At 24.3% G+C, this 17,880-nt stretch overlaps 1 protein-coding gene across 1 annotated transcript in view; it reads left to right on the plus strand.

The window, feature by feature from the left end:
- LOC129606382 (uncharacterized) overlaps positions 1-12,843 on the plus strand; it is a 122,677-nt gene extending 109,834 nt beyond the window's left edge. Inside the window, exon 4 of the mRNA XM_055516689.1 lies at positions 12,607-12,843. Coding sequence (XP_055372664.1) covers positions 12,607-12,627 — 21 coding nt within the window. The 3' untranslated portion in view covers positions 12,628-12,843. The remainder of the gene's footprint in view (positions 1-12,606) is intronic.
- Positions 12,844-17,880: the final 5,037 nt, after the last annotated feature.

Raw genomic sequence — 17,880 nt, forward strand, 5'->3', positions numbered from 1 at the left:
GCTATTGAAGACCTCTTAAATTTTAATTAAGATAAAAAAAATGCCTTTTAAGGACGGTGCCGTATAAAACGGTGCGCGTATAAAGCTGCGAGATAAAACTGACAGGAGAACTTAAATAAATAAAACTAATTTGAGTTAAAACCATAGAATTGTTTTATAATTCGGTATTTAAAGGGTTAAACAAATGGGAAAAAGAAAAGAAGTAAGGGGTATCAGCATTTTATATTAAACTCCAAGATTGAAAATGTCGACAAAATATTTGTCCGTTTTGGGTCTTTGTCTTTTTATTCTTTTTTTTTTGCGTTGTTTTTTCTCCTACATTTTTCGTTCCCCTATTTGATACTCTTATTCTTATTTCTCAACATTTTCTCTCTTAATTCATCAATATATTTTTATTGAATACTGATGAGCATCATTATTATGATTATTATATTATCATAAAAATCATTATTATTATGCATCATCATCATCATCCATCAATAATATGATTATCATTTTAGTAGTTCTTTGCTGCTTGTTATTTATGTTTGTTTTATTATGCTATTTTATCGTTTTAACAATAAAATAGCAGATTTTGGTAACCGTATAATTATTTCTTTTTAAAAAAATTAAAATCTTGGGAATTGATTTCTTTCAGCATTTTGTAAATTAATATTTAATAATAATATTATTTGGAATATAAAATTATACAGAATTAAAGGGGTTAATACCAAAAAAATTTCTCAATCATAAAGAGAAATACCTGGATCAATAATGATATTTAATCAAAAAATCAAAAATAATTGATTTAGGAAATAAAAAAGTGCACCTATTCAATATTAAATGTAATTTTAAATGTTATCAGAGGTAGCAGTTGGCTGAACTAACTGAACTGGGCTTTTAGCGGATTAATTAAGATTTGTAAATAATTTATATGGTATTTGCAAAGGAATGGTGCTCTAAATTGATATTCAAATATTTATTTTCAAATACAAAAAGTAGAAATTAAGAAAATATTAACTTTATAGTCAAATTTAAACGTTTTTTGTTGTATTTCTATTGCAGTAGTGAATTACATTCTATTCCCAGTTGTGATATTTTCAACCTTTGGCAAATTTTTCAAAATAAGTTAGAAGAAATGGGCTTTAATTTTGTATTTATGAAATATGAAAATTGCTACATATTAATATGCTTATATACTTGTAATAATTCACAAAATGTTATAATCATTATTATATATCACTACCATAATATCAATCATTTCATTATAATCAAATATATGAAATCATTATTATTCTCATCAATGTTTTATAGCAAAATCAAAAAAAATAATAAATGCAATTTTAATGCATTCAATTCATACATGCAATCTATAGCAACATTTTTTACATAATATTAAAGAAAAAAAGTAAAAGAAAGAAATCGAATAATTTAAAAAATGAAAAAAAAAACAACGATGCAAACATCCAGGAGGATGACATTTTCGTCTTTTTTTTTTTTTTGCTTTTGTTTTAATAAGCATATAAAACATAAAAATAATAAAAATATAATTTTCAATCCAAGAATAAGGATGAATTCATAAAACAAAACCAAGTAAATAAGAACAGAAAAACAAAAGTAATATATTAATTCGATGATGATTTAAATAAGATGAACGAAACAATAACAAACAAAACAAAAAAAAAAACGAAATAAGAATAAAAAAATTATCAGGGAGAAAAATCCCAAATCAGGACTAAATCATTACCATATCACATTATCCATTATTTATTATTCCTGTACGTTGTTCTCAGTATCATTTTCCGTTTTCGTTTCTCTACATTATTATTGTTATTATTTTGTTTTTTTTTTGCTTTATTATTTAATGGTTTCATAACTTTTCAAAATCGTTTCTTTTAATAAAACAAAAAAACAAGAATCAAAAAAAAAGTAAAATGAAGAAACATACCACATAAATTTTAATAATAATAATATGATGATCTCAAAGTATTTATTTGAATTAAATAATAAAAAAAAGAAGGAAAAACAAAATGTAAAGGAAGAGAAACAAAGCATATATAAGACATTGATTATTTCGAGACTCGAACATTTTAAATACGTAAATGTATGCAATTTTCTTTTTTCTTTTCCTTATTTATTTTAATCAATTTTTCAATTTAATTTGCATATTATGATGGTTTATCTTGCATTAAAAATGTGTAGAAATATTTGAGTTGTCACAACGATTAATTCATCAATTTAAGGTTAATCCTATTAAGTATCGCCTAAAACAATTTTTAGAGGTGAACTACACTAAAAGAAACATGAAATTTTAACAATTAATGTAAAAGTCACGGTATCAATGCGCCTTGTTCATAATGCATATATTATGCGGCCTTATACATAATTGTTTCGATTTCGTAATGAATGCATTTTCACTTTATCTGTCTAAAGTGCTATTGTTTTCTCATTACACTCTCTGCACGCATTTTATAGTATAAAACAGTTGAACGTGCTGAATTCATTCAACCACTGGCGGCATCATCGAGGGCAATACTTAGTCTCCTACGTTCGTGAATTTTAGAACTGATTTTATTGTTTTTCACATAAAAATTTATAACAGTAAAAGTATTAGAATATCATCTATTGGTAAGATTGACCATGTTCTGATAGATGTTGGAAATTTGTGCCGCAGTACTGATAATATGAAAATAAAGGACAACACCACCATAAAGGTGTTCATTAATCCCGTAGCAGATGGAGTACGATTTAACATCTTGGAACTAACGATTCCGAACAATATGAGTGATCTTGGTGGTCTTACTCCAGCCGCCTTTTAATAATATTTAATATGTTATTTTAGTATTTAAGAGTCTTTCGTCTTTCCTCCATAAAATATTTATTCCTCCATAAGAAATATATGGCAAGAGATGATACAATTTTCTTAACTGTAGATTGCCCTTTAAATTTAATATATTATTTTATAAAATCTATTGTAAAATTCACTTAATATCTGTCATTATTTGAATCAAAAAATTTTTTTATATTGCATTCTACATAATACAAACTTGTATTGTTTTTGTTATTTTATCTTAATTTTTTTTTCTGATTTTATTTTTCTCTGTGTACTTAGAATTTCATCAATTTCTCATCAAAAAATCATCATTCTTGATTTTTGATGATATGTATACACTCGTATATATTTTAAATAATTGAATGTAAGAATTATTTATTGTTAATATCCTATATCTTAATGCTAGCACTCTTATATGGTAAGATGTGTGATCTCATACATGGAATGATTATTTAATATTTAATGTTATACTTTATATGTATATTTCATAAGTATTCGTAACAGCGTGATATTTAAAATCTATATGAGTATGGCTGTAGATTTATCATAATGGTTTTAATCGACAATCCAAAGTTATGTATGAATTAATTTTTTACTTTTGTAATGTATATATATAAAAATAATTGTACAAACACTTATGTTTAAGGTCTTTTTTAATTTGAATATAATAATTCATTATTAAATCAATGTTTGCATGTATAATTTATTTATTAAAGAGAATTTCTATTATTTTATTTAATTAAATTATTCATTTTAGATGAGATGAAAGGGCGATATTTTATAATTATTAAAAATATTAATTGTTAACTCTTTAATTCTTAATGTAGCATTTAATGCAGTAAAATATAGATTTTTTATAGATTGTCTATAGTTTATACCTTCGTTCATGTTTAGAAACAAAATTAAAAATAAAAACTATTAAAAATTATTTGAAGCTTGATATGCCAAAACTTCAATTCAAACAAAACCAAAAGAAAAGTTATTATAATAAATTGTGAACTATTATCTTTCCTTTACTGTATACTAGTCCACACATTGAAAGCTTTAAAAGTTAATATATATATCAGACTAATTGCTTGGGACAAGCATCAATTGAAACGTAAATTAATATTGCATGAAAGAGACAAAACAATCATATTTTAGGCGGACAAAATTGCGACTATTAAATTGCCTAGCAAAATTGTTATCATTTGACTACAAAAATCACAAAAAGTTATTGGATTCAGTTGTTCAAATTTTTCTTAAAAGACATCTGTTCCAACGAAAACGGCGAAAAATTTCCCGAAACAAATTGATGAATAAAAAATACATTTCCAAAAAATTATCCTACAAGAACACAACGTTTGCAAGTCTAACAATAATAGACCAAACTAAATTACGCAATGCAAAATGGAGAAATATCCTCTGAACTTATTAGATACCAAAAATATTAATAGAGTGATAAGAAGTACAAACCTGACACACATACTCCAAAAGAGTCCTAATATATTATAAATAAAGATGGTTTTCAACATAAGGATCAGCAAACTCCTTTTCCCACCTAATAACGAAACGTAACTTAGAATTCGCCCTATTTATAACCATATTAAGATTGACCTTAAAGTCGAGCTTCTGGTCGAGCATGACTCGAAAATAATTCATAAGATTAACCCTTTACATAACTCTTCCCACCAAGCAGAAGTTATATTTAATTATAGAAGATTTGCTTTTGCGAGAGAAACTTAATACATGATACCATTTAAAGTTAAATTTAAACCATTTCAAGATGTGGAATTAAAACCTATTGAAATGTAGAAGCTTTTAATTTTAAATGTTAACAATGCCGTAGCTCTTCAATATTAACCTAAATTATAATATAATTATCTTCTAACAGAAACATGGATGATAGTATTTCTTCTTGACGTTTTTAAAATTTAATGGGGATTTTTGATGTTAGTTTCTCAAATTCGGACTTGAAAATGAAATCGCAGCGCACATGTTTGATATAAACTTGAAAATACTCAAATGCAATTCGAATGGCTCTGGGCAAAATAAAAATCATTTTATTATGTAATTTTAATTAAGTAACTTAATGAATTTTATTTACCATACTATCTTACTAAAATTTTAAATTTTAATTAATGTAATAAAAATAACATTAATAATCTAAAATTTTGAAAAAACATTGACAAAATATCTTTAATTTTCAAAACTATTTTATCAATTAATAAAATGAAATTTTTTTTATTAGAAAAGTTACGATTTAATCAATAATATTTTTAAGTCAATACTTTTTTTCCTTTTCAAGAAATAATTTTTTATTTTGCTCGATGATTTCCGGTAAATAATCGTATTTTGTTTTTTTATTTGTATAATATTTATTCATTTTTCCCATTATTTTAATTGTTTTTTATTCTAATTGTCTTTGATTTCTTTAAAATACAAAGTATGTTTAATATACCCTCTGTTTTAACTTAGCTTTGATTTTAAAATGAAACAGTATACGCGTAATCAATCATGCTAGTAAAAATTCAAACACATTAAAATTAAAATAGAAACTAAAAATTCTCGACATTAAAGGAACTAAAACCCTTTTTTTCCTGAGGTTCTATCCAAAATCTTAATTTTATTTTAATAACTAGTATAAGATTTTATTGTATTATACGGAAAAATATTTTGAAATTCCCGAACTTTCTCAAGTTTAAGTGGAAAAAGGAATGGAAAATATTGCAGATTTTTTAGATTAAACCGGACTATTGAAATGCTTTACAATTTTTGTATAATAAAAAGGTACCTATATGATTAGTTACGGTTTTATTACTTCCAATGAATTACTTTGAATGAAGAATTTGTAATAACTAAAGTGTTGCAATTCATGAAAGCATACCGTTTCACATAATTGCAATTGTGCCTGTATGTTACAATAAATTGTCAACTGAAAAAAATTGCATACATTAAGGAGTTCTTATCAAAATACTTGCTATTATTAATTCTTTAATGACATTTTATATTCAAGAACTTGTTAAACATACTACGTACTTGCATATCTTATTATATTATTTGCATATTTTATTCACATATACCTAGGCACATGTTATACTTATATATACATACATTCGGCCATATGTTAATGCACATTTTATTATCATCATTATTAATATATAATATTAAAATAAATTTATTCGTGTTTCTATAATATTACACAATTTCTTATATTTACAATTTGTTATACAAATAGAAAATATATGTATAAGCATGTGTTCGTACATGTTGTTTCTTTCAATTTTTATATTACTTTAAATGAAATACAAAAAAAAAAAAAAAGGTTCAAATATAATTGAATAACATAAAAATTTCATAACATTGAAAAAGGAAATTGAATTAATTTTTGCCTATACTCGTATTGTTAGTTTTGTTTTCGTTTTCTTTTTATTTCATTTGGAAACAATTCAATATGTTTTAGTGGTTATTAAATATTCATATTACATACATATGTACTTACATACTCTTACATATATAAAATCATATTATAATGATATGTAAACGTCATAAAACAAATGAAATGTAAATAAATTAGAAAAAAAAATCGTCACATATACTTGTATATATACATATCATTACAAATATAATCTTATATAATTTGCTATGAACGTAAATATGCTTAAAGAACACAAGAATGTTAAATAATTCATCAATCATCAGCATCAATTCAATTGATAAGTCAGAGTCAACTTATTTGAACAGACAGAATTAACCATAATAAAATAAAGTATTTATGTATGTATGTATAAATTTTAATAAAATTGCAATATGGCGAATAAATATTTTGTGAATATTTTAATAGATCGTTAAATTTAGAATATTTTTTATAATTTTGTAAGAGATATTAAAATTTTTCTTTAAATAAATGCTCATAAGTTTATGTGAATGTGTTAATTTTTCGAAAAATTTCAAAGATATTATTATTTAAATATTGTAGATGTTGCCAAATACACATAAATTAATTAATTTCATTTATCAATATATAAGTGTACGATTGTATGTACATATATGAATAATTATTATTTTTTTCAATTTATAAATTTTTAATTATTTTATTTTTAGTATTCTTAGTGACTTATCATACTTATACAGGATGTCGGCTTAAGGTGGTTTATTTCTAGGATAATTCTTTGATCACTTTTCAGCAAAAAATCGTAATAGCTGTGGGAGGAGGGGATTGGGCATTCGAAAACAAGTATATTTGGTGAAACAATCATTCCTGAAATTTTTTTGCCACCCTTTACGAAACATACTGTATATTATTAATCAAAAGTATTTTAGAAAACGTTTATAACAACAAAAAGGCAGCATTTTCGAGTCAGTTTAATATGTAACGAACGTATTGCTGTTCTAAATTAAATTTTGACTCGATTCATATCCATTTGCCTCTCGCTTGCCTCACTGCCGGTTCTGCTGCATGTATACGAGTATTTTATCATTTAAAAACTGAAATACCTACACAAATTTGACACCAAATGTAAATCAATAATAATCTACTCACTATAGCTCAATTGAGTATATAGAAATGCATATAGCTTCGAAAATATAATCGCAAATTATCTGTCTGATTTAATTGGAATTTTAAAAACATGTTAATTTTCTAATTAAACAAGTAGAAATTGTATAGATACTCTTATTCAAGTATTGTCAAATGTTTTTTTGTTTTTACAAAAAAATTTCGAAATTGTTAAACTTAAAAAAAAAAATCTAATTTTACTCATAACTTTTTAAAATTTTTTAAATACGATTCTAGTAAATCTCATACCTATGCTCTTTATACATTATTATAGACTCAAATATCTCAGTACCTGAATATTTATCTTAAATTGTGTATTAAAGAACACAATTCAACTATTAAAATTTAATTATTTTTTTTTTATTTTATTTTTATATTATTATTATTATTATTTTTTTTGGAAAAATTGCAGATCTAATTACGTACTTTATCATAGAAAATTTCCTTGAATAAAATACAGAAAGAAAATTTTCTAATTAAAATTTAATAACTTAGAGAATTAGATGTAATTACAAAAATCTTTTCCTTCACTCTTTTTTTTTAACATTAGTTTAAGTGTTTGCTGTATTTGTATGTATGTGTATGAAAAAGGGAAAGATTTTTAATATGATGACAAAGTTTTTCGTTCTTGTTTATTTATTTTTTTTTTTGCAATTTTAAATATTACTTTATAGAAAATATACATGTAAATAGATACATTCATTTACATGAATATTATTTAAGGTTGAAATATCCTTAATTTATCCTTAAATTACCTGTAATGCGTTCTTGTAAAATAATGAAATAATTTTATTTCGTTTTATTGATGTTCTTCTGATAATATCGTTTCTTTTAGCTCTGCATATTAGACTATGTACTAATGACTAATTTTTAAGTATTCTCAACAAGTATTTTTGAATAACGTTATTAAGAAAATGTACATGTACGTTAAGTACTTGCAGTTTTGAATTGAGAAATTTGTATCCTTTGGAAATATTATGTCTGAAGCTACAATTTTCTAAATGAAATATTTTTTTTAAAATAAGGAGGTCTGATTTATATCAGGTATTTCCATTTTTTTACGTATTTATATCAAAATGAAATCTCAATTGAGACCAATACAGTGTCATAAAAGATTAATATCTATATTTCAGGTCGAGTTATGAACGACGTTCGAGTTTACAATATCTTATGGATAAGCAATTCTTTTTCAAAAGCAATTTCAGTTCAATTTCCAAATTATAAAAATTGCATATTTACAGGTGCTTCACTTATATTTTTTTTCGTGTATATTCGAAAAAATTACAAAATTCAATTTTAGTGTTTTGTTGAAAAGTGAAATTTTTTTTATTCCTCCTCCATTTTCAAGTTGTAAAAGTTAAGAATTAAATGAAATTCTGCAATAATACTCAATGTAACATAAATTAATTATTTATAAATAATTATATTATAACGAAATTTATATTGAATAAGATCTATGTATATATACATCAATGGTTTTGGTAAAGAAATTTAAACCTGTTGTATTCTAATATTAAAATGACAGTTTATATAAGCATATACATAAAAATTTAACATTTTGAGGATATTGAAATAAAATTACACATAGCTTATAATATACAAATAAAGTAAAATAACACTTCAAGTATTAAAAAGAGAAAGACATAAAAAATATCCTTAAATCTAATAATAAGTCTAATTTCATTTTTCAAACATAATTTACCATGCTCCAATTTTTTATTCAAATATACATACATGCATACAATATGATTTTCATTTTTACTTTTTCCACTTCATTTTATTATACTTTTGCCACTTTATAAGGATATGCGGTATTATTAAATAACGGTAAAATTTATATAAAAATATACAAATACAAGGCACTTTATTTTAAACTGGAAAAAGTCATAAAAGGGTTAAAACAAAAACTAGGAAAACACAAAGACAAAATAAGAATAAAAAATTAAAATAAAAAATTTACAAGAAAAGATTCTTTCTCATTCTTCTGCTGATCCTTGATAAAATTGTCATTTTGATTTTTCAATACATACGTGTAAAGGTATATTTTAAAGTCTAATTAAATTTTTGATACGAAAGAGTTAAATTAGTTTTCGATGCGTTGATATTCTAGGAAAAAAATTGGGATGGTAACTAATTAAAGTCATTTGTCGAATAAGTTGTGCTAAACATTTAAAATAAATTTTTAGAAACACAAATACGAAACCTTTACTTATTTGTACTCATAACATCGAACATTTAAACAAATCCAGCAATAAGTATTGACCAAATAAGCTTAGTAATAAGTTTACCAATAACAAATCCCGCTGGAAAAACAAAAGAAATTTTTGATAGGAATGTATTATTCAAAACAGACTTGGCCTATTATGAAAAGAAACTTAAGAGAAGGCAAATCACGGTTATATAATCAATTTAGTTTTCACAATACTCGGAAAAACCCGCAATTACTTTATAGTTTCTAAGTCAATATACATCAAATAAATTTATTTCTTACAAAGGTAATTACATAATACGAGTATACCATAAAACTATATTTTATTCTACCTATCTTATTAATATAATTACATCTCTTTCTAACATAAATTTTTTTTCTTATACAAAGAAGAAATGAACATACTTTTACCAATAATAGTTTTCTTTTGTTTAACATTTAAGCAAAAAGCTAACATCTATAAAACGTAAGAACAAAAAATTATGTAAAAGAAGAAATCAGCCTTGTCGCCGTCATAATAATGTAATTTAATTTAATATATAGATATGTGTATGTACATATATAATACTTACACATAAATAATAAATTATCAACATATATTTAAATAATTCAATCGTATGCATATGTATAGTTTTATTACATAGAATTCCAAATTATAAACGAGAAAAAAAGTAGAGTTGACTTTGTCAACTCTGTGATACCCGTACGAATTTGTTGTCCTATGTGCGAATTACTAATGTGCCATAACTAACTATGGGGCAGACTATGACTTTAAGTTGCCGTATTACCATATTAATTTATGCAAAATTTCAGTACTATGTGTTTTTCAAAATACTGGTTGTGCCAAACTACTATTGAAGTTGTATGGCAGCTACCAGAAAGAGCCAAGAAATTTTAGCTAATTTTATCAAGCACATCGGCCCTACTAATATATTCGTTCGTGTGAAATTTCAATACCATAGCTTTAATAGTTTCTGAAATATAGTCAAATAACTTTTGAAGTTGTATGGCAGGTACCAGAAGGAGCCAAGTAATTTCAACGACTTTTATGAGACACATTGGCCCTATTAATATATTCGTTTGTGTGAAATTTCAATACCATAGCTTTAATAGTTTCTGAAATATAGTCAAATAACTTTTGAAGTTGTATGGCAGGTACCAGAAGGAGCCAAGTGATTTCAACGACTTTTATCAGACACGTTGGCCCTATTAATATATTCGTTTGTGTGAAATTTCAATACCACAACTTTTATAGTTTCTGAGATATAGCCAAATAAATTTTGAAGTTGTATGGCAGCTACCCGAACCGATACCCCGATCGCGTCAAATTTAAATAGGGTTCTGACACTTACTACAATAAATCATTTGTGAAAATTTGGTGAACTTAGCTCAATTAGTTTTTGAGTTATCGTTCGGACGGACGGACGGACGGACGGACGGACGGACGGACGGACGGACAGACAAAGCTAAATCAATTCAGAATTTGACGCTGATCAAAAACATACACTTGAGTCTATATCTAACACCGTTATTTCTTAGCGTTACAAACGGTAAGGCAAATTTAGTATACCCTTCGAACATACGTTCGTACGGGTATAAATATGTTTAACATTCGTACTCTATTGTATAGTCTACGCTGTGACTGCCTTCTATATGAACATTTGTGCACTAATTTTAACTACATTTGCAAAAAAGAAAAAAAAAACCAATTTAAACAAACTCAAGCCTGAAAAATTTTCTAAATAGATGACATATCAGTAATATTATATAGAATACCTTATATTTGTATATTCCCATATAATTAAGGAATAAAATATGTTAAAGGAATATAAAAGGATAATAATATTATAAATGTATTTCATACACATGCATACATATCTATTTAAAATAAAATTAATTATTAATTTCATTTTCCATATATCTACGAAAGACATTGTTTTTCTGTTTTTTGTCATTTTTGTTTTTTTTTTTTAAATAAAAATAAATTATATATTACGTGTATTGGTGGTAAATGTTATATATGTGTATAAAATGCAGTTGAAGGTTAAACTTTTATAAGAGTTTCTAATTTTAAAATAAGGAAAATAAGTTTTTTTTTTATTAGAAAAGTTAAATATAAATTAGTACATGGTGTCTTAAAATTTTTTTTTTATTAATTTTTATCGTGAACTTATAATATAGCTATACCGAATGAAGAAATCGGCAAGAATAAGTGATACATGGTTACAAATATTAGCAATAGCATTACTTCATAAAATTAGCCAAATAAAATTTTATAACAGAGAATTGACGCAATATTTCAAAGGGCACTTTATCCTAAGAAATGACTTATAGACAAATAAACTACTAAAAACATAAAATTCACTAGTCATTAGAAATTATTACAATTCCGTTACTCCTATAAAACTAAATTTGTACATACTAGTTTATAACAGTAAAAATGTAAAAATCCGAATTAATTTAAATACGATCAAGTCATTGATTTGAAAAGTGTACAATTATACAGCTGAAAAAGTACTTTTGTCTTTTGAATTATATTGTCTTATGCTTGGGAGTCGGACCTTAATTTTGACCTAGCTTTGTTGATCTTTAAAGAAGTCTATTTCTTATCTAAACGATAAGCCTGTAAGAGTCTAAAAATCTAACAGCTCTTAAATACTAATATAAAGTTCAGTTTGCTAGAAGAATACTTTATTTTATCTCGATCCTCTCTCAAGTTATTGTCTTTCGTAATTTGTAAAATTAAGTTATTGCCTTCTTGATTTTCCGCACTTTATATTTCCGAAAATACAAGCTTTTCCAAATTTCTTTAAATGCAGAACGCTAACAGTCATGCCATAAAAATTGAACTATTATGTTAACGTTTCTTTCAATTTTATTTGTTTGCTCATCCTAAATGTATGCAATAGTTTTATGTAAATTTGGTATATCAAGTGAGCTATTGGTTTAACCTAACTTTATTTTTTTTGTCTCATTCTACTTTATATTTCTTTATATTGTTTAATCTCTAATAAAATATTTAATATATATCTTTTTATTTCTTTTCAGGTAAGCTTCACATTTTGTTGAAATTTTAATGGAATTCTTTTGAAGTAAGTTAGTTTTTAATATTTTGCTAGATTAAATAATTTCAAAAAAAAACTTAATTTTTAAATTCTAAAAAAATATTGCGATAAACAATGAACACCCTGTACTCTAATAGTGTTATATTAAAACAAAAGTTTTAATATTATTTTGTAATATCAAAATTAAATCGACCGTCTTTTATTTGTTTTCCTTTTTTCATTAATTTTTCTTTCTCTTTCATTCATATTATGCAATGTATTTTAATTTTCTCTTTTGTTTAACCATAACCTATAATGCAATTATTAATTTTTTCCTTATAACCCTTAATTAGATTTTTTTGTTGTTGTTTTTTTTTTATTATTGTTATTTTGAATGTATATAAGGTGAACTACGCTGATATTAATGTAATTTTAGTGCTACCACTAAATATTTTATAATGTTATACTAGCTAGTTATAATTTTTTTTTTTAAATTATACAAAAGTTTAAAACAATTGAATGATTCAAAATGAAAAATAAATTTGTATTAAATAGAAAAAAAAAACATAATAATATGTAAAGTTCAGTAAAAAAATCAATTTTTCGCAGCCTTTCATTATTTTAAAAAAAAAAAGTCGTAGTATATATGCATAATGCAGTTGTATATTATTTATGTGTGTGTATGTTGAAGAACACGAAATTAAGATATCCTAACTTGATAGTCAATTTCTAAGTATTATGCATAAACTTATAAGTTTAATGAAGAGTTTAACTTTTGTGATTCTACAGAGTGTTTCACTATTATTTGAGAAGAAATGTGGAAATTAATTGGATATGAGGAGCTCCGAATCAAAGACGTTCTTTGTTCACATTAAAATAGTAGATTGTTTTTTTTCGATCCAATCGCCCTATATAGTGTTTTGTCTCAAACGTGATTTTGAACGTGCTATGATTGAACAAGAAAAAATTATAGTGCTGATAATAAACTATGACTATGATTTTCAATTAGAAAACCGCGTATGACAAAAAAAACGAACTTCAATTTGCAAGCTTCAATTTACATGCTTTCATATACATTTTTATTTTTAAAAAAATTTGATAAAATTGATAACCTCAATGATATGAGTAATTAAAAATTGACGAAATTTTCAAGGGCAACAAGCCGAAAAAATCAGCATATTAATTTAAATATCGTTATAATATCATTTTTAATTCCTGTTCAACTCAAAATTGCTCATCTAGTAGAATATAATTGAATTAGCATTCACGTTATTGGTGCTCAAGATAGCAGTGACTTACTAGTCTTTTTATATTTTTATGTTAAAAATATTGAACAAAATTCTCTCTTAACTGAAATACACAGTTCTCGGAAATTATGTAGGAACCAATTTTATAAGAATCAAATAAACTATATTGTGTGTATCATTTGCATTATAATATAAAGAAACGACAAACGACGTTTTGCAATCAATTTAACCCCCAATTGAAATTCAAGGATTTCTAATATTATTATTGCGCAACAAAATGTTATGTACTCTTATATGAGTATATATATATTAAAACAAAGTGTGTTTCTTCCTCCCATATCTCATCCCAAACAGTATGTTCATTCTTTACACCAAAAATTCAACATAATTTTTCTTCTAAATATTGTATGAGTATAGTTTACACATATACGTGTGTGTGTGCATAAAACATATATTGGTATATATGTGCATATTTCTACACATGTAATTTATTACTGTTTGCAATATATTTCTACATTGTACTATGTCATCATTTTAGCATGTTTGTGTGTATGCATACTATAATTATAATTATAAAATATTCAAAATAATTATTAGAGACGTTGTTTTTTCGTTTTCGTTTATATGTAAATTTTGCAAAAAGGGACACGAAATCCTTTTTATTATATTATGTAAATGGGTACATACTTTTTGTTTTTTTATTTATTCTTTTCATATTTTCTAATATATTTGTTTAATTTTAAAGTTTTTTTTTTTTGTGGAGTACAAACATTCTATATAATACGGGTACATATGTGTGTGTTCAGAATGAATAAAAGAAAACTCAAATTTGATTTTATTGAAAATTTATTGAAAGTTTTGCTTCTATCTACATTTTATGTTTAAATTTTAAGAAGGGAAAAAAACTTATTCAAATTAATGTTCAAATTATTAAAGTTTAATAAGGAAAAAGGATTTTTGATTTTATTAAATGAAAAATTTTTTTTAATTTTAATAAAATTGCCTAGAGGTGTGTCAAATATTGTAATTATTTTTTATTGAATATAAAATTGTGTTTCTTCTTGTGCTTTTTTTTCTTGTTATTTTTGTTTTTAAATAATTAATATTTCATATTTAACGAAATAATTCTCTTTAAGCAGCCAAATATTTGCAGAAAGGCGGAAGAATTAAAGAAATAGTATGAAGAAAGCTACTTTAATAGAAATTAAATTTAAACAAGTAAAAATGTTTCAGACCGAATTATATCCGTGCACCTTGATAATCAGAGTTAAAAAATTTGTTTTTGAAATATCTAGAACTAGCTTTCATTGTTGTATACCAATTACTCCAATCTGTCAAACCACTCTATAGAAACTTCGTGGATATGTCTGACTTTATTATTTTTCCGAATATATAGAATTTATGGTCTGGAATTATATGGAATTATATGAACCAGTGCAGCCACTGCATTAAAATTTTTGGAACATATGTAAAATGTAATTGGACACAACTTGGCAAATTTGATATTAATATCTCTATTAGTTTTTGAAATATTTAAAAAAGACTTCTTTGAGTTCGGAGACTCGAATGCTTTTACTGAATTGGTCCAATTAATATAGCAGCTGTCCTTGGCAGAAAAGAAATAATTTGTGCAAATTTGGTAGTGTTTGATTTATTCGTTTTTGACTTAACTTCCGATCGAATGGGCGGACGCACATGTCTAAATTAACGCAGAATTTTTCGCTGAACAAGAATATATACGAGTTTATAGGTTCATACTGTAGACGAGAGCGCAAGAAAATTTTAATGTATGAAGCAAAATTTGACATTGTGAACTATTTGTTTTGCAAAGTAGTTTATTTCTCCATAAGATGTAAAGGTTTTAAAGAGAAAGCCTCAAAATTTTTAAGTGAGCTTAGTTTAGAAAAAACTTATGACTGTCTATTTCATTTTGCACCTTCTTTGAGTTTTTTTTATTTTATATCTTACACAATTGCTTCAGAAATTCAATTCGAAATTTTTCTTTGATCTCAATTGGGTTTTAAATGATATACAAATTTTATTCGCAGAGTAATATTTGAAAATTTTCAGCTTATTGTTTTTAAAGTAGCCTTAATGAGATATTTTAAAAAATCTTATTTATGCTAGCTGAACTAGCTGTATGTATACCTACACCATTTTAAGTAAACAAATTCTCTACAAAAACTATTAAATATTTAACACCTAAAATTAAATCAAACAAATATTGTGCTAATTAATTTCCATATATATATATATACATTACATAAGTGCTAAAAAATGTGAATATATATTAAAAATTTAATAATTAATATCTCAGCATTACCAACTTTTTACATTTTCCGGTTTTCCAATAAAGTTGTTATCACTATACATGTACAAATTTTCCAAAAATTCAACTTAATTTAGAATTCAGATTAAAAAGAATTTTCTCAATTATTATTATTATTAAAACAGTATAAATTTAAAACTAGCCATATTTATTATATAATAATAATATTTAAAAACGAAAACATCCGGTCCATAATTAAATTCAAGTAAATATAGAAGCAAGAAAAAAAAAATATGGTGAACAAAATTTTATTTTATTACATGAAAAATAAGAAAAGAAAACGAAAATAATTTACAAACATGACAAAATTATCCGAATAAAATTCATCTACTTATAAATATAAATATAAGGAAAATAAAATAATAAAAGAAAATTTTATTTATCCCTCTAAAAACATTGAAAAATACGAAAATTTCTCCAAAAATCAACTTAAAATGATTATTTTTTTTTCTTATTTTCCATACATATACTCGTATATGTATAAGAGCACGTAAAAAAAATTTTAATACATATAATTATTAAAAATATGCAAATAAAAATATAAATATTATTCACAGGGTATCCTAGTAAATTCTATATAAAAGGAAAATGAAATAGGGGAAGGCTTTGCCGGTAATTTTTTCTTACCTCTGTAGCTAAGTTGGTAGAGTTGCCGTCTAAAAAGAGGTATGTCACTGGTTTAAGTCCAGTTCGAGCAGAAATTTTTTTTTTTAATTTTTCTGCCTTGATGCGTTTCTTTGGTTATGTCAGCTACTTGTTTTGCAGAAGCATTTTCGTTATTTGTTGCAGAGAAAGACTTGTTGAATTTCAAAATTTCTAATTATGAGTATTACATGCTCTCCTTGTGCTAAAGCAAATAGTATTAACATATTTGATATCGGAATTTTGATTTTAAGGAAAACGTAATGTACTTAGTAAAATATAATATTAAAATATCTAGGATTACACATAAATTCAATAGAAACGCATAAATAGCTGAAAATTTCACAGAACTAATGTGTTAATCAAATCGTCTAATTATCTAATTGAAACAATTTCCAATAATTTATTGCACTTCCAAATGCTCTATCTAAATCACACTATCCTTAAAGAATATTTTTTCAAATTCTTTAAATCTGGTTAACCTTGTTATTAAGTAGTTCTTCTAATATTTATATTATGCTTGGTTTTAAAGCACTTGTTTGCTTTATAATGATTGTTTATTATTTTATACTTACATTCATACAAACAATATAGGAATACATTTTATATTTATTTTATCATGTTCGTACTCTATATATACCGATCCTTTTTGACCAAAGTTTGTATAATATTATATACATATATTACGTATACATATACAAAACAAACACAAACGTACACAAATGATCTACATTATTATTTCGTATATTGTATATTCATTTATAGAAGTTTAGTCCTTATACGTTGTTTTTTGTTTTTCTTCTAAAAATATTATAGAAAATATGAAAAACTACGTGAAAAATAAATAAATAAAAAAAAAAACTAGAAAAATTAAATAAATTTTTTTTTCTAATGATTAAATTCAGAAAGCTGTAAAATGTTTTTCAATTTATCCATAAAACTCCTAAAAATTATGTACAACATTGAATTGATATGCAAAAACCAAAAAAAGAAACAAAACAATAAAATAAATTTAAAACAGAACAAAAAAAAAAGAAAAGAAAAATACAATAAGAATTTT

This window comes from Condylostylus longicornis, unplaced genomic scaffold (assembly GCF_029603195.1).
Source record: "Condylostylus longicornis isolate FDR11 unplaced genomic scaffold, ASM2960319v2 ptg000018l, whole genome shotgun sequence".
Taxonomy (NCBI): domain Eukaryota; kingdom Metazoa; phylum Arthropoda; class Insecta; order Diptera; family Dolichopodidae; genus Condylostylus; species Condylostylus longicornis.